The sequence below is a fragment of the Callithrix jacchus genome, chromosome 1, assembly GCF_049354715.1.
Source record: "Callithrix jacchus isolate 240 chromosome 1, calJac240_pri, whole genome shotgun sequence".
NCBI classification, from domain to species: domain Eukaryota; kingdom Metazoa; phylum Chordata; class Mammalia; order Primates; family Cebidae; genus Callithrix; species Callithrix jacchus.
In genome coordinates this window covers 183,358,087-183,376,319 of record NC_133502.1, presented here as the reverse complement: position 1 = coordinate 183,376,319, position 18,233 = coordinate 183,358,087, and the positions used below count along the sequence as shown (strand labels likewise).

The 18,233-nt window shown below is 57.6% G+C and overlaps 1 protein-coding gene across 4 annotated transcripts in view; it reads right to left on the bottom strand.

Moving 5' to 3' along the window:
- COL5A1 (collagen type V alpha 1 chain) overlaps nt 1-18,233 on the bottom strand; it is a 193,252-nt gene continuing 175,019 nt past the window's right edge. For 2 of the 4 annotated variants that reach the window (XM_035262257.3, XM_054237876.2), the window contains exons 63-66: nt 17,807-17,919; nt 13,872-13,940; nt 8,474-8,707; nt 1-2,338 (exon numbers count right to left, since the gene is read on the bottom strand). In XM_035262257.3, the coding sequence (XP_035118148.2) occupies nt 2,192-2,338; nt 8,474-8,707; nt 13,872-13,940; nt 17,807-17,919 (563 nt within the window). In that variant the 3' untranslated portion in view covers nt 1-2,191. Of the gene's footprint in view, nt 2,339-8,473; nt 8,708-13,739; nt 13,941-17,806; nt 17,920-18,233 lie in introns of all 4 variants that reach the window. The other 2 variants (XM_035262258.3, XR_013527273.1) reach the window with 2 other exon arrangements.

Here is an 18,233-nt window from a genome sequence, read left to right as displayed (position 1 = left end):
TTTCTGCAAATATAAGAAGAATTTTATTGCAATATACTGTGGCTAGGGTGGTCTGGGGAGAACGGGACATGTTTTGAAGTTCAGTACAAATTATGACAACTTGGAAGGGACCACAGAGGAAGAAAATGACAGAATCAAAGGACAAACTGGATGGGATGAGAAATCAAAACAGAATCACATGACCTAGACACAGTCCCCAGGGCATGGCGTGGCAGTCCTCGGCTATGGCTTTTCTTTTGAAGGGAGGTGAAGGTGACAGTCACTGGCACATGCTGGCATCCTGGGCTCCAGAGACTCTCTAAGCCAGACTTTTCTTTGGCAAGAGCAATTTATTTTCCAGGGAAATTTGGAAAATCTGCGCTGGCGGTGTTTTCTTCCTCCTGGGCAGCTTGGCTGTGGCTTCCCAAGCTGGAACTACATTCTGGTGGGGGGGTGGGGGACAGCACCAGAGGGCCCAGCCTCCATTTCCCACGGGGGGAAGAAAGGGCACTGGACCCGGGCAACTTTTCACAGTGAAGACATCGCCTTTCCCGGCTGCCCCTAGGGTCCTCCGCCCACAGTCGGCAACCCCCTGGCCTCGACGGCCAGGAAAGGGTTCCCCAAAGGGGACCTCGCCCACCCGCCCTGAGCTCCAGAGCTGCTGATGCTTGCATCCAGGACATTTGAGACGGGAATCCAAATCGTCTACCGGGGAAAGAAGTGCTGCAGACAGCTCTGGAGGGACTCAGAGTTCATTGCACATTTCTCCATCTACCGAGACAGCGCATGGCACAACTGAACGGCTTGGAACAGACACGGAAGTTAGCACCACAAACAGTCAGGAACCAAATACAATCCGCTATAGTCACGCCGATGACAATGCAGGAAGAGCTTTTCATTGCTTGTGTGTGTTTTCAAATCAAGTAGGCACAACCCGGTACTCGTTACAGCCCTCAGGAGTGGACGCACCGGGGCGGGAGAGCGCAGGAGGCGGCGTGCTGGGCTCTCCGGCCCCATGGAAGGGAAAGTGACATGCATGACCTTAAAGTCCTTGACAACAGACTGTGGAGACAATAACAGAATGAAGCAGGGAGAACGAGGCGCGGCCAGGCCCCCCGGTGCACCTTCAAGGAGACCTTAAAACAGATAGCACCACGAGAGAGAAGTGTACAAAATAAGCACCAATTTTCATCGAGTTATCACCTACAAAAATATGTGGTTTCCCTGCCCTGGACATTCTCCCATCAGGCTCTGAAGGAAGAAAAATGGAAAAGGAAGCAAATAAAATTAATCGAAACATGTGTTTTAGTTTAAGTGCATGTAGAAAAAGTAAAATATCAAAAATTTGTTCCCTCCCTATTAAAAAAAGCCTAGAGCAAATCAAAACCTGTCTGCAAGGGGGCACTGGTCCCTGCTTTTCAAAGGCAGCATAAATTCTTGCTGTCCCGGGCAAAATTTCCAACTTATTGCACGTTCTTGGCCGGGGCGGGGGTGGGACGACTTCCTATTTCTGGTCAGAACTGTGCTGCAAACCAGAATCCAGCCTCGCCCCTTCTGTCCTTAGGGCTGGGACTGGGTTTCTGTGTGTGATTGAAAGCCTGGGACACTTAACATTTATAACAATACAATACAAATATTTACTTAAAACTCACAAAAACATAAGCACCTTTAATCCATTAGGAAGGCACCTGCAGAATGACATTTGGCCTCTGAATGGACCGTGTTGGGGGTTGTTAAAAACAGAGGCTTTGGTGACGGTGCGGTGACCTTTACAAGGCTTACCTCAGAACGTTTTCTGAAGGTCAGGGGAAATACACATCTTCAAGTTGAATTTAGGAAAAATAGAGTGTCCAAATCTGGCAGTCCCTCCCCCAACCCTTGTGAACTATTCACAAGCAGGATCGGTCAGGTGAGCTGGGGGCCGGAGGCGTGGCCCCACTCCCGGGGCACGTGGGTGTGGGCCGAGCGTGGGGCAGGCCCAGGCGCTGGGGTGCAACTAGGTCATGTGATTCGGCTCCGGGGGGCGCGGCTCCTTCCCTCTGTTCTCTCCAGGCTGGGGTCCCACACCCCGCGATGAGCGGTGCAGATGGAGTCAGGCGGGAGGGGAGGGAGAAGCCTTCACTGTCCAGGGTCAGACGTGCGAGGGACACTCACGAACGAACGGCATGCTGAGGTCACGAGGTTGCTCTCGGGAGCCCGGGCTCGGCGGCTCCTAGCCCATGAAGCAAGCCGGCCCCACTTCAAATCCAAATTTCTGTGACGCTTCACCGAAGTCATTGAACATGATGTCCACGATGGGCACCTGCCCCACTCTGGGGGTGTCGATCTCCAGCACTGTCTTCTGGTAGCCTTTCTTGGTCTGGGAAAGAGGGAGACAGGTGGCTGGTGGTTAAGAACAGTGGGGGCTCTTGGGGCTGACTGATCATCCCCCACACCCTGGCTGGCTCTGACACCAGCCTCCTACCCCCACGGCCTCACTTGCCCGGGCAAGTATTGGAGGAAACATGCTGATCAGAGCTCACAGTTAACCCTCATGGAGCCCTGTGCAGTGTGCACTTAACTCCCATGAGTCCCCCTTGCACAGGTGGGAGGGGGCGTGGGGTGGGCGTCAGCGAGGGGACGGGACCTTCCCAGGGCTGCAGATGCAGCTGTTCAGCCCCTCCCACCATGCCCAGTCGGAACTCATTGTGACCCCCAGGTATTCACTTCCAGGCAGTCCCCCAGGACCCAGCGCCAGCTACAGAACAAGCAGGGCACACTGGAAAAGAAAATGGGGCAGAAGGAGCCCAAGGAGGCACTGGCAGAGCCTTGAGCCCCTATGACGGCCTGCCTCACACTGCCTTAGGCATGTGGTGGGCTGGGTCCCTCAGAAGTAAGAAGACTTCACCTTCATAAGCATGGGAAGGGATGGGGACCTTACACACCATCTGGTCCAGAGGAGTCTTGGGGAAACTGAGGCACAGAGGGCCGGGGTAGCGATGAACCAGTGGCCTGCAGGATGAGTCAGCACTGATCCCTTGCTCAGACCAGCACAACCCTGGGCACTGGGGTGGGGGGAACAGAAGCCAAGGAGAGGCCTCCTCCCTCCCAGAACACAGGTAGTGAAGGTGCGAGATTCTCTGGTCCCTCCCCAAAGTCACCCAAGTGTAACTCCCAGGGTTCAGGACATTTATACCTGAGGCTAAGCTGGCCCTGCTGGCCCGTCAGCTTCCCCCAAGACAAGGGCCCCGCATGCCACACCTTTCCCACAAACCAGGAGCCTGCAACACATCCTGGACAAGTGGCTTAGGCCACCTCTGACCCAGACCAGATTTACAGTCTCAGCTGGATCTGGGCCTAGGAAGGATCTCCTTCCACTGCCCCAACCGCAGAAGAAATGATGGCGTTTGGCACATGGAAGCTGGCAAACTTGAATGTCTGGCAAACCAGAGAGATGAGCAGAGGGCCAGCCAGGGTTCCCTCCAGGGTGGGGGGCAGTGTCCCCAGGAGGCAGCCTGGCAGAGGGCCCAGCACAGGCTCCCAGGCCAGAGACTCAGCAGCCCCGCTCTGCCTGTGCTCTGCTCCCTGACCTACGTGGAGGGCGTGGCTGGCTCCAAGGGCCTTATTCTCCCTGGCTAGGATCTTGGCGTTCGCATTCCCATGGATGGTGTTAGGAGGTGGGGCCAGTGGGAGCCGAGGAGGAGCCCCGTGAGTGGGATTAGTGATCCTATAAAAGAGGCCCTTGCCCCCTTTCTGCCATGTGAGGGTGCAGAGAGAAGCCAGCTATCTGCAGCTATCTGCACCTGGAGGTGGGGACTCACCGGAGCCTGCCCTGCCGGCAACCCAGCCTCCAGAACTGTGGGCAACAAATTTCTGTTGCTTGTGAGCCACGTAGCTGGTGGTTTGCCGTGGCAGGGGCTGGACTAAGCCCCTGAGCTGAGCCATCCAGCCACGCCACTCCCAGGCTTCTGACCCTCAGATGCAGAGTGAGATAACAAACATCTGTGGTTTTAAGCTGCTAAATTTTGGGCTAGTTGGTGACAAGCAATGGCTAACCAATACACCGGCTGTGACTTGGTCTCCCTGGCTGGAAAATGGTTATGCTAACATCACAGGAGTGGTGGGAGAGTGAATGACAGCTCGCCTGCCCCGAACGCATTCCTGGTACTGTCTTCACCACCGTCTCTAACTTCACCGCCTCCTAATGTCCACTTCTCCCCCGACCCTGCCCTTCCAACAGGCCTGTCTTGAGGTCAGCACTTTTCTCCTTACTGTAGCTGGCTCAGCCGGCATTATTTCCAAGCTAGGATTGGAACTTCGCAGCAGACGTGAGTTCTCAGGGAGCTCCTTAACCCCAGGCAGCTCTGACCCTGGCCCAGAGGGGTCGATTCTGACGGGCTCCGTTGGGGCTCAGAATGTGCACTTGTAAAAATGGGTGTCTCCGACGATTCTGATAGGCATATTCATGACTGGCCTTTGAGAAACGCTGTCCTAAAGGACGTCACCATGGGGCCCCTCGGACTCAGCAGAAGCCCACGGCTCCACAGAATGCCGAGTGTGGGGCAGACTGCACCCCGTGGCCAGCTCAGCCCTGCAGAGTGCAGCTGGGAGGTGCTGCCCCACAAGCCCGCCTGGGTGGCCACAGCTCTCCCGTGGAGAGGGATGGCCAGGCCAGTCACAGCCCTGCGGTGTCTGGGAAGAATGAGTGGGAGCAGGGCTAAACACAGGATCTTCAAAGACGGGCGTCCACCCAGACCTTCCAGGGGATGAAACCCTGGGGGTACAGACCCCCTCGTCCTCCCCACAGCCAGGAGCCAGAGACCACCTCTGCCTGTCTAGCCCCATCTCCTCAGGCCCAGTCCCACCCTGGGAGTCCAGTGAGATGGTCCAGCCTGGCTTCACCCGGCTGCTAGCAGGCAGCACTGTCCTGGGAGCCAGTGACCGGTCAGCGAGCCGGCAGGTCGGAGCCTGGCCTTCCTTGTCCATGCCAGGAGGGTGGGCAAGCAGCCCTTCTCGGCGGAGGCGTTGGTCACGGCTTTCCTCAGCGGTGGCATGAGCGTCTCCCTGGTGGGATGAGCTGCGTTTGCTGAGCTGCGGGTGATTTCCCGGGATTTATGGGACCCCTCTGCTCCAATTATCAGAGCGCTTAGAGAGGGGCGTATTTAAAGTAGGCTGCGGTGAGCCGCTCCGTTACCCCGTTATTCCAGAGGCATAAATAACCATTACAGGCCAGAAACGGCCCCCCAGAGGCGCTGAAAGCTGCACAAACCCCGAGATTTATGCGGCGCAGCGCCCGGGCCCTCTTGCAGGTGATTTGTGCAGCTCCGCCGGGCCTGCTCAGCGGCCCCGTCAATCAGGCGCCCCAGCCAAATGATGCCCACGTTGGAATTCCAATTTCTTTGGCCGTTATTACAATATGAATCACGCAGGCCTCCGGGGGCTGAGGCAGGGCTTTCGCCGCTGGCCCGAGTTTGGGGCATCAGGGCCTCCTGCAGGAGCACCCGTCGTAATTAAATGAGAAGGTTATGACTTTGCAAATTGTGGCTGGGCTCATCAGGGGACCTGCAAGTCCAGGCCAGCGTCCCTGCATGCCAACCCATAGCTGCCCTGCGCCCCAGCTGCACGCTGCTGCCACTGCCCACCCTTCACCCACACCTCCTCTCCAGCCTGGCCAAAGAGCCTGCCCCTGCTGTCAGGGGTTATGCAGTTTTCAACCATTCTCTCTCCACCTCTTCAGAGTCAGAATCTTTGCTTTCCCAAAGTAGCAGCCTTGCCTCGCCCTGCCCAGCATACAGTCTGGGGATCCCCGTGACCCCAATCCCGCCTCTGTACCCAGAGACACTCCAAAGACAGTTGGGGAGCTCAGGAATTCCTGCCGTGGGGAAGGGGCGAGAGAGAGCCAGGCTCTCCTCTTGGGCTGGTACCTGCCACGCTGGGTGGCTAATCAGACCCATGCTCCTGGCCGCCTGAGGGGATGGCGCAGTCTGGACGGCAGTGGCACTTGGTTCCCAGCTTCGAGGTGCTCAGCCCCAGCAGTGCAGCTTCTTTGAGTTCCATGACGGACAGGAAGGAGTGGGTCCTCTAAGCCCTTGCAGCAGGTGGGCCTCTGAGCTCCCTTCAAGCTTTTGCTCTGTGTGTTGAATGCTGCTTCTCCATGGGAGTCCCGCATGACTGATGGGACCAGAACCAGGAGACGATGGGCGGATGTTACAGGCAAGTAGACTTGAGCTCAGTTCTCAGAAGAGCTTCCTCATCCTGAGACTATGGCCATGGCCTGGGCTGTCTCAGGAGGTAGTGAGACTGCTGTCAACTGAGGCATTCGAGGTGCGGCTCTGCCAGGAAGGGGCTATGGTGAGAGGAATGCTGCAGAGGGAATTAGGAGCCTCAGCTCTGCCACACCTGGGGACCCGGGCGAGTGAGTCGCTGTGACTCTCTGGGCCTCAGCTTTTGTGTCTGTAGAATGAAGGGAAGGCATGTATTGCAGTTTGCATTTGGAAGTGGGGAGTGTTTCTGGTGGGGTTTGGCACACGGAGGTTGGCATAGTTGAGTATCTTGCAAACCAGTGGCCACACTTCCCCAGAGGCCAACAGTACCCCCTCATCACGGCGACACCCTGGGCCCAGCCAGAGGCCTTTCTCCTTGTGGAATGAAACAGATCCCAGCTTAACCCTATCCCAGGATTTGGGTGGAGCCAGGAAGTCAGGTTCTGGGACCTTCCAGAAGTGCGTTTTGCTGATGGAATGAGCAGGGGCAGGAACTTCGAGAGGAACTGGAATGAAAGAAGTTGGATCTTCCAGAAAGCTCTTAAAAGCAGCAGGAGCCTGTCTGAGCCAGATTAGGGAGCCAGGATCTGGCCCACCCTTTAACCTCCACGGGTCCCTCACAGGATCCATCTTTCTAGCAATGTCTTCCAGGGAACATTCCCCTCTCTGAAAAACTGTTCTGTTCCCTTTACCAGACAACACCCTTTTTGTTGTCTGTTTCCCTTTTTGCCATGGAAGCCAGGAAGCTCAAAGACAAACTCAGGGCTCTGTCCCTCCAGGTCCTGCCTCTCCTTTACAGGGTTCCTGATTTCTCTTTGCCTCCGTGTTTACTGCCTTACACTTGTGGTTCATAGTATCTAAATAAACACAGTCACAGGAACTAGGGCTTGTAGTGGGTCAGACACAATGCTGAGCTCTGAGGCGTGGTTTGGTGGGCTTCCCAGAAAACCCTGTGAGGCAGGTGCTATGTCATCCTCATTTGAAGAGGATGGTAAGGTCCCTGTTGTTTTTAAATGCCTCTTCCCAGGGACCTGGACCATCTATCTCACACACGGATGAGTCAGCATATTCCATAGTCAGATCCGAAGCACTGTCCCTACCAATCGCAGAAGGCAGTGGAGGCTGGGAGGAGAGGCCGAGCAGTCCTGGTGAGGACGGCCCCCGCTGAGCACAGCCTGGTTGGGCAATAGCTCTGGGGTACACGGCTTTAATCCTCAATGAGGCCCTCAGGCAGCAGGGGAAAGGAGCTGAGGGTCAGATGCAGGTGTCTGTAGCAGTGCTTGGCAGGGGAGGAGGCGGAATTGGAACCCAGGGCCGCTGTGCTCCCAGAGGCCTGGCACTCTCTGTCGGCGTCACCCTCTGGCTTTCCCTCCTGCCTGGGCTCTACTCTGAGGACCCATCCATTCTGCTCAGAGGAGGCACCCTGCAGGGCCAGCTCTAATGACAGCCGCGTTCCCCTCAGCTGCCCTGGGTTGGTGCCATGGAGTGGACATCTGTCCCCTCCAAATCTCCAGGACATGTGGCCACATCCCACACCTGTGCAACGGCCCTGGGCAGATGGCAGCCCTGGGAGGGGCAGTCCCGAGGGGACCGTGGCGGGGGTGAGCCCAGCTCAGGGATAGGGAGGAGGAAAGGCATGGATGTGGGGAGGCCCACACTGGGGCAGAAAGGCGGGGGCATGAGGGCCAGCACCTGGCCTGAGTGCCCGTGAGGTCTGAGCAAGCCTCCCACCGCTCGGGCCTCCGTTCCCTTGTCCAGGAGCAGAACAGCTCTCCCTGAGTGGAGAGGGCCTATGGCCGGGCCGTCCGGAGAGCTGGCATCTCAGTCTGCAGAGCGTTTTGGGCACAGCTGTGCTCTCGGGAGCAGCCCCGGCTTAGTTCTGGCCACTCCCCAAAAAGCCCTGTCCACGCAGAGGGAGGCTCTCAGCTCCAAACTGGAACCACAGTGGGGTCCTCACTTCCTCACTTCACGCCATAGCCCTGGACAGAGCGAGGGACCGAGGCCCCTGGCTTTTCGGCCAGGTCTCAGATTTCCCACCCTAACCCACAGAACTCTCAGAAGTTCCCGGAGCTCTGGCTACGTCGTAGGCTTAGGATTCCTCATCTCCCTGCAACTGTGGGGCTGCCCGGGATGAGAGCCTGGTCTGGGGCCCTCAGCGCCCTGCAGTAGGCAGAGTGGGGACAGGTAGACCTGTGCAAGTGAGGTGTGAACCCCACGTGGGCACGAGCGGGGGCGCTGGGGCAGACACTCACAGCACAGCCGTCCACCAGGGCGTGGATGTAGGGGTTGTTGTCATAGGACATCTCCTCGTCGTTGGAGCCCAGGAAGCGGATGGCCTTGTCGTAGCTGCCTGTGGCTGCGTCCTGCCAGGCCACCGACTGATAGCAGTGGTAGGTGACGTTCTGGTGGGCAGAGGCGCTCAGCAGCCGCAGGAAAGTCATCTGGACTATGCCCACGGGGTTGCCCTCGGCGTCCACGTAGGAGAGCTGGGGGGACAGGAGGGTTAGGGCTCAGCAGGGTGGGGACACACAGCAACAAAGGCCCGCATCCGCACTGCCCTGGGCTTCACCCACACTGTGGTCTTCTTGGGGGCACCACCTAGAAACACACTGCACCCACAGACCCCCCGAGGCCAGCGCACATAGGCTCTCCTGGGCGTTCTCAGGAAGAAAGGAAACCATGCCTCACATCCTTCAGGCCTTAAATAATCCACCCACTCCTCTTGGCCTGCGCTTATCCTTCAGAGCTCAGTACCTGAGCTGCCTCCTCCAGGAAGCCTACCCGGATTATATGCTCCTGCACTTGCTCTGTGGCTGTCCTCCCCAACCTTAGTTTGCCAGTGTCTGTCTTCCCTACCAGACTGTAAGCTCAGAGGAGGCAGAATGGCATCCTTCTTACTCACTACTGGCCCTGGTACCTACCCGATGGCTGCCCCAGTGTGCATATAAGAAAGCTCTGCTGCATGGCCAATGGCGGCCACCGTCTCCAGGGCAGAACCCACTGCAGTGCCAGCTGCAGCTGCCCTCCCTGCACATCCACCCATAGCCCTCCGCCCCTCCTGCTGGGCGCCTCCATCCAGCTGGTGATCTGGGTCTGCCCAGTTTGCATGTGTTGAGTGAGCAGAGAACCACTCTCTAAAATACGCCTTGCATGAAGACTGGTCCTCTCATCCCTGAAACAGCTCTGCAAGCCATCACTGGATCGGGGCAGCGCGAGAGGCAGGCGAGGCCCGGTTTCCTGAGTAAGGGGTGCAGGGCCAGAGAGGGGTGCGAGGTTCCCTGGGTGGGGGAGGCTTGGAGCCCCCAGCTGCAGCCACCTCTCCTGACCCCTGAGTCTCTGCATGGCTCCTCCCTCTGCCTGAGATACTGCCCACCCGGCAGGAGGGGCCCCACTGCTGTCCTTTGGGTGACAGCCCAGACCACTGCTCCTCCCCACCTCCAGCCTCTAGGGCTGGCTTAGTGCATCCCAGCCCTCCCTGTGTCCCTCCACTCCAGCCCTGGCACTCTGGCCCTGTCATCATCCCCCAAGGCCAGCGAAGGAAGGTGCTCACAAGCTTATGTGAACAAACGACCAACTGCTGGGTGCCCAGGATACAAGGCCCTAGCCAGGGAGCCCGTGAAAAGCTAGAGCCAGGGTGGGCATGAGCCCTCGGGGAGTGAGTGGGCCAGCTGCAGTGAAGCACTCGGGGAAGGCGAGCCTGAGGGAGGGTCAGGGCTGTACAGATAGCGGGGTGACCAGGGGCCTCTTGGAGGCACGGGGGTCTCAGATAATGTCTGGCATGGCCCCTCAAGAAAGGCGACTCCTCCCCTTCCCAGAAGTGTCCCCTCAGGGCAGTGAGCAGGACTTCTGCTGCCGGGGTGGCTCCATCTGCCTGCCTTGCCCATAACAAAGGCCAGCCCGGGGCTCTAGTGACATGGACTCTCCCTGAAAGCCTCCCAGTCATTGCACGAATCCAGGGAAGGCATCAGAGGAGGACGCCATGCAGCTTCTGAGGTGGCCTCTCCAGCATCACTAGCTGGGTAACCAGAACCGGGCTGCTCAGTTCCGCCAGGGGCAAGACCTAAGCAGGGCATCCTGAGCGATGCTGCGTCTCACTTTCTGCATCTCTGCTGCAAACTCAAGGTTTCTGAAAATCCTGACATTGCCAGGGACACAGATGCATCTTAGCTCCCCTAAATGAAGCACACATCTCTCCCGGCCTGTGTGGGACCTCTCTGCAGGGAAGGTCTGGCTGGGCGGGCTGGCCTGTCCTGTTTGTGGCATCAGGGAATGAAGCAGGCTAAAGCCACTGAAGCCAGCGCCTGAGACCTGCTCTGCACACTCCAGGTGCCGTGTTTCGGACCCTGCCTCTGGCCTGCTCTGAAAGAACCCCACTGAACATGTGAAGGGAAGTGAAATCAGTATTCCCACGAGTGTCTGGGCACAGGGAGTGGGAGGAGGCTGAACACACCGCAGCACCCACTTTTCAAACAGATATCACTAGAGAGAGCCCAAGGTGAGCAGCCGGTCCAGGGCCTGGGCCTTCCCAGGGGCAAGAGAGTGCGTTGCGGCCCCAGGGCCGTCGGCGAACTGCGCTCTGGGACGCAGCCACGAGAACCTTACAGGTTGACCTTGAGGTGAAATGTGAATACCAACCGACAGAGGGGGCGTCCGCTGCTTTTTCCGGAGGGAACGTGACTGACTGGAGGAAGGGCGTGCCACAGAAGCAGCGGTGGGCGGCGCCCGACACAGAAGGACCTGAGGCCCCGGTGCCCATGCGGTGGCAGGGGGCAGGGGCAGGGAACACGCTGCCCCGTATCGGAACCCCAGGGCCCCACGCTGAGGCCCTGCTCTCCTGGTGGGGGGTCTCTGCAGTATTATCTCAGCATGCTGCACCATGGGTAACCCGTCCCAGATAAAACTCCCATTTCTGTTTTGAGATGGAGTCTTGCTCTCTCCCGGGCTGGAGCGCAGTGGCGTGATCTCGGCTCACTGCAGGCTCTGCCTCCAGGTTTCCAGTGATTCTCCTGTCTCAGCCTCCTGAGTAGCTGGGATCACAGACACCATGCCCAGCTAATTTTGTATTTTTAGTAGATGGGGTTTTGCCATGTTGGACAGGCTGGTCTTGAACTCTTGACCTCAGGTGATCTGCCTGCCTCTCAGCCTCCCAAAGTGCTGGGATTACAGGTGTGAGCCACGATGCCCAGCCCAATTCTGTATTATTATTATTTTTAATAGGGATGGAGTCTTGCTATGTTGCCCAGGCTGGTCTCAAGCTCCCAGGCTCAAGTCATCTGCCTGCCTTGGCCTCCCAAAGTGCTGGGATTACAGGCATGAGCCACTGAACCTGGCCAAAAAATCCAATTTCTTTGAGGAGAGGCCCCATCTACCTCTTGTCCATGGATGATATTCACGGGGCTGGAAGTAAGGCCGTGGAAAAATCCTGAAGTAAGGGGACGTGTTCCCTGGGTCGCCCCTTCCCCCACCCCTCACCAACTGTCCATGGAACAGGATGAGAGGCGGAAGTGGGCTACTCGGGCTGAAGTCTGCAAATGAGGTTTCACAGCCACTTCCTCCACGAGCGGAAAATGGGCTCTTTTTCCTTTTCCCATTTTGGAGGGTGCTGTGAGAGGCTCTTTGTGGAGGCTGAGCGCTCTCATTGAGGGGAGAGGGCAGGGCTGAGGCTGGGCAGTAACTACCCACAAGACTGCAGAACACACCCTGTCACCTCGCCCCCAGCAGCCTCGCCCCCAGGGCCCCTTCCCTACCTGACCCCACACCCAGCATCCCCTACGCTCTGTCCCTCCAGGCCAAGCTGACCTGGGCCCGGTGCCCCCTGCCCCCCCAGTGCTTCAGGTCCTTCTGTATGCCAGCAGCTCTGTTTGGAAGTCAGCACAGAGGAGTTGGGAGGAGGAAAAGCAGAAGGAAGAAAAGAAAAACAGGACTGCAAATACACAGCAAACCACAAAATGGGAAGCCTGCAGAAACATGGCCACGGTGAGCGCAGACTCTCAGGGCGTCTGCAAAGGAGCTGGCAATGACTTGAAATCAGCAAGAATGAGAGCAGAGGGATCAATACCGAGCTGTGAATGCCTTCAGGTTATGAGACGAGGGGCTTCAGAGGTTTGGACAGGGTGAAGGCAGCTCGGGGCCGGTGCTCTGGGTCCTTAGGGAAGGGATGGCCTCTGTGTCCCCCCAGGGAGGCTGAGGCTGGGGCTGTGGCCAGGGTGCAGCAACCGTCGGCAAGTGGTCAGGCTAGAAGCCGCAGAACCCTCAGGTCGCTTCTGGTGAGCATTTGTGAGTGAGACCACTAGATCCCAAGAGGGGAGGGAAAGATAAGGAAAATCTGGGGCATAAATGGCACCCCGAACCCATCTGTGTTCTAGAACTTTGGTCCTTTAACTTGCCGGGAGAAGAGACAGAACTTTGCTCTTTACTCCAGGAAAGGGCCCAAAGCAAACTCTGGTGGGGTTCCTAAGGGTGCTCCACGTGGCACGATGGGTTCCTAGGGGGGCTCCACGTGGCACAGTGGGTTCCTAGGGGTGCTTCATGTGGCACAGTGGGTTCCTGGGGGAGCTCCACGCGGCACGATGGGTTCCTGGGGGAGCTCCACGCGGCACAGTGGGTTCCTAGGGGTGCTTCGTGCGGCATGGTGGTTTCCTAAGGATGCTCCGTGTGACACGGTGGGTTCCTAGGGGAGCTCCACACAGCACAGTGGGTTCCCAGGGGAGCTCCGTGCGGCATGGTGGGTTCCTAAGGATGCTCCGTGTGACACGGTGGGTTCCTAGGGGAGCTCCACACAGCACAGTGGGTTCCCAGGGGAGCTCCGTGCGGCATGGTGGGTTCCTAAGGGTGCTCCGTGCGGCACGGTGGGTTCCTAGTGGAGCTCCACATGGCAGAGGCAGCCGCTGGCCTCGGATCAATGCCTCTAAACTGGCGCCGGGTGCTACAGCAGGCAGAAGACACTCTCCTGTGCGGCTCCTTCCTGGGACGCCAGTGTCTTTTCCTTTCAGGGGTGGCTTGTGTAAGATCCGATCCCCCAAAGCTAAAATGTGACTTGCACAGCAGTGGGCAGTGTAACTGGGAATCTGCAGCCCAGTGGGCAGTCAGGTGGCCCCTCAGCCCTGAGCAGCTGGGGAAAGGGGTTCTGCAGTGCCACTCCTCGAAGGAGCTCTGAATGGCTTAAGTGGTCTGGGATCCATGTCCCCTGCCCTGCCATCAGACACAGTGAAAGCACTCCTGCTTCTGGAGCATCCAACCTCAGTGCCCAGGTGCAGGACTGCAGCATCTGTGCGCAGCGAATCAGCTCGGGCTGTGGCGCACACCCAGCTCTGGACGCCCTACCCGGAAACAGAAAACCAGCCACTCCTGTCAGGGTAGTGGGGGCCGGGGATTGAACTCCACTCCTAGCTGAGTCTTGCTGTCCCGTGACATGGAGCAGTTTGGCAAAGTGGTGTGGCACACACGGCAGTGATGGGTGCCATGCAGAGCCGTGAGCCAGCCGTGCCGCAAGCAGGTGGTGCCGAGGCGGCCACTTACCAGGGACCCCCGCTTGTACTGACTATACCAGGTGGAAGGCTGCTCTTTGGGCCAGCGGGCCATTTTACTCTGTAAGATACGAGATGGGCGGGTTTAAAGCGACAACCGAAAAGACGCCAGAGGCCACCTTACCAGTTTCCCACGCTTGAATTCACTGAACCAGGAGCCCGGGTTTTCTTTGGGCCAAGAAGTGATTCTGGCCTAAATGTGCATCAGGGAGGTGGGGAGGGAGAGAAACAGAATGAGAGGGTTACTTCTCCGGCCTCCAGAGCAGCGCCCCATGCTCTCCCGGTCCCTGGCGCCTGCGTCCTCACTCGAGGGGCTGCAGGGAGGACCCGCTGAGTGCCTCTGATGCAGCCTGAGGGCCCCAGACCTCAGGGAGTCTGGAGGCCATGTGAGGATGAGCCCAGCCCCCGCTGCTGCCCAGGAAGGGTGTGCTCTGCCTCTCTTGTTTTGCATGGTAGGCCTCAGCCCAGTGCCTGGCACTCAGTCACTGCTCAAAATGCTCATTGAGGGAATGAATGAATGAATGAATGAGTGACAGACCTTCAAAGACTGGGGTGAAGGGAATGGTAATAAAAGCCAGCATTTACTGCAGGCGAGGGGTGGGGCATCGTCATCGCATCCTCAAGGCCTTGCCTGGCTGCTGCAGCACCAGACTGTGTGCCTGTGGGGTGTGTGTGCACGTTGTGTGTGGTGTGGGTGTGGGGTGCGTCTGTGTGATGTAGTGTGTGTGCCTGTGGGGTGTGTGTGCATGTCGTGTGCGGTGTGGGTATGGGGTGCGTCTGTGTGGTGTGTGTGGGGGGGTATGTGGTATGTATCTGTGTGTGTGATATGTGGTGTGTATTTGTGTGAGTGGTGTGTGGGGGGTAGTGCAGTATGTATCTGAGTGCACGGTATCTTTGTGTGTGATGTGCAATTGTGTGTGTGTGTGTGTATCTGTGTGTCGTGTGTGTGGTGTGTGCTGTGTGTCTGTGGCAGGGTCTTCCTGGAGACTGAGACACGTGTAGGCAGGGCCTGCTCCTTGATGCCAGCCTGAGCTGGCTTATGTTGCCACAGGGCACCCATGCCCGCTTCCTGGGAGGGCTCCCACATAGGGTCTGCCTTCCACAGAGTCCGCGGCTGCAGACACACAGGCTGGGCCTGGCAGGAGGGTGGAGGGGGCCCTGGCAGCCCGAGGCTCCACTTGCTGCAGGCATTGGGTGGAAGAACCCCCAGGGCCAGCCTGTCCCCAGCCTGGACTGACTGGGTCCCACATCGTGAGCCATGAGAACACAGGAGACCCATCCCTGGCTCATTTCCCAGTCTTCTTGGGCTGGCCTTGTACCAAGAAGGCCAGAAGAGGGGATCCCCTGGAGGAAAGGGTGTCCCGCCGCCTCTCATGCACCCAGAGCTCCCCTACCCTCTCGTTTCCACATCTGCTGCTGTCAATGTCAAGCCCAGGCGGTGTGAAGGCAGCTTCTTTCTGGAGAAGCCCTGGGATGTGGGCAAGCATGGACTTCCCCAGCCTCTGCAATGAGCCTCCCCCGGGCCCAAGGAGCCACCTGAGAAAGCACTTCTACTTGCCCTCGGCCAAGTAGATGTGGCCTGAGCCCATGGACACCTGCCTGGTCAACACTGGGGGAGCGGGGGCCGCTCAGCAGCCCCAGCCCACTGTGCTGCGAACACCAGTGGCAGCTTTCCAGGAAACCCCTGCGTTTGGAGGAGTCTGTCCCATGATTTCCACAGCGGCGAGGACACCCATTTGCAGAGGCAGGCCGTGAATGAGGAACGAGAAACACCTTTTCTAAGGGAGTTGCATTCGGGGCCTCTGGCCGGACTGAGGGAAACAAGAGCCAAGATGGAAGGCCCTGCGTCTTGATTCTCTCTGAACACAGTGTTTGTTGCTAGGAAGGCAGGTTCTTAAGGAGTTAAAACTCCAGGTGGGGGAGGGGACACCTACACACAGAGCCCTGCAGATCTCCAGCCTCCTGACTCAAGAGGGTGCTCTTGAGTTAGGGAGGAGGGGGCTGGTGGTCCCGGGAAGAACTTAGCTGCTCTTCCTCTGGCAGGACCTGTTTCCGGGGGTGCTGAGGCTGTTAGGAAGCGGTGGCTGCAGGGACGCAAAGGTCTGGACCTGGACAGCAAACCGCTGCAGCCCCAGAAATGGTGGCCTTCGCCTGGGGTCACACGACAACCGCAAGCTCTCTGAGAGTGGCACAGCCACGGAGGAGCGGCCGTTAAGGCTGATGCTGGGGCATGAGAGCTGCAGGCCTGGCCACCTTCCAGCAGTGACAGGGAGCCCAGTCCTCGCTTGGCCTGGGCCAACGCTGGACCTGCCTTGGGTGCACGCTTGAGGCATAGCAACACATGCCTGTCCACATGCACCCGCCCACCATGTACATGCCCACAGCAGCCACATTCACCCCCACACATCTATACACACCCACACACCAGCCCCACACAGCCATACACCCAAACACCCACAACTCCACATACCAGCCACATGCACCCACGCACAATCCACACACCCATACCATCCACACACAGCCACGTGCACCCACCCCCCAAATACATACCCACATACCAGCCACATGCACCCATACACATCTATACACACCCACACACCAACCACACACACCCATATACCCACACAACATCCACACATCCACACACCAGCCACAAACTCCCACACACAATCCACACACCCACATATCATCCACACACAGCCTCATACCAGCCACGTGCACCGGCCACCATCTACACACCCATACATCAGCCACATGCACCAACACACATCTATACACACCCACACACCAGCCACATACCATCTACACACCCACACAACATCCATACACCCACACACCAGCTACATGCACCCACCCACACCTATACACACCCACACACCAGCCACACACCCACACAACATCCACACACTCACACAACATCCACACACCCACACACCAGCCACATGTACCCACACACCAGCCACACACCCACCCACATGCATCCACATTCTATCCACACACCCACCCACAGGTGCACACACACCATCCACATATAGCAACATGCCATCTACATGCAACAGCATGCCATCCACACACCCACAGACCATCCACACACATCCCATCTACACATACACACAGCATCCATGCACGCACACAGCATCCACACACCTGCCCACATGCACCCACATTCTAACCACACACCCACACGGACCCACAGTCTGCCCACACACCCACCCACACCCACCCACAGACCGTCCACACATCCACCCACAGACCATCCACACACCACCCACACGCACCCACATTCTATCCACACACCCACACACACCCACAGACCATCCACACACCCACCCACACGCACCCACACACCATCCACACACCCACATTCTAACCACACACCCACCCACACACACCCACATTCTATCCACACACCCACCCACAGACTGTCCGCACACACACTGTATACGACACTCACCATTCACACATTATCTACACACCCACACACCACATGCACCCTCCACACACACACAAACGCTTGCCACAGAGCCGAGGCCTCTGAAAGGCCACAGAAGTGGGTCTTTAAGTGGCATGCCATGAAATCTCTCTCAATAAATTAGAGCCTAGCTCCCCATCCTGAATTCCTTACTAAACAGACTTTAAAACAAAACACCCAGGAGAATTAGGGCAAAGGACAGCTTCTGAAAGATGTCTTGAGGTCACGTTATTATACCTGCCCCCCCAATTCCTTCAAAGGGTTTTAACGAGGGTCTCAGGTCAGTGGGACTACTTGTCACTGGAGCAAAGCTTTCATCCACCGGTGAGTGAAGTCCTGGCCGTGGGCAGCAGGTGGGAATCCCTCCAACCCTCCCCGACCCAGGCTGCACAAACCTATTTTACGGCTAAGAAATGTCTTAAAACAGTTTAAGATCTACCTCTAGAAGAACAGTTTCACTTGTGAAACGGATTCATTTCTGGCTTTTGGTCTTAAAGCTGCCTAGACAAGAAATGCTTGAAGCCCTTGGCATGGCCCTGTATGTGACAAATGCCCCACTGGGGCCATCGAGGGACGCGGCTACTCACCCCTTCAGACTTCTTGTCGGGGAAGACGCACGTCGAGCCCCCGGCTGTGAAGTTGCAGTAAACCTTGAAGGAATCCCTGGAGCATCCTTGGTTAGGATCGACCCAGTATTCACCTGGATTTCAGAGACGGGGAGGGAGGCCGGCAGATTCATGAGCATTGCTCCCTGGATGGTTCTGGAAGCCGCTACATTTCAGCCGAGCAGTTAAAATGCATGCCCCAGGAATGCTGCCAACACGGGCCTTTCTGGGGTTTGCTTTATTGCATTTTGTTTTCCCTGCTGGGCCCATAAATAGATGTGGACAAACTCATTCACCAAGAACACAGCTGGGACATGAAGCAACTGGGTACGTGTTCTGGTGCTGGGGGGGTGGGGTCCAGCCCACTCTCTGGGTGGACAGAAAAGCAGAGAGGCTTCTGGAAGGAACT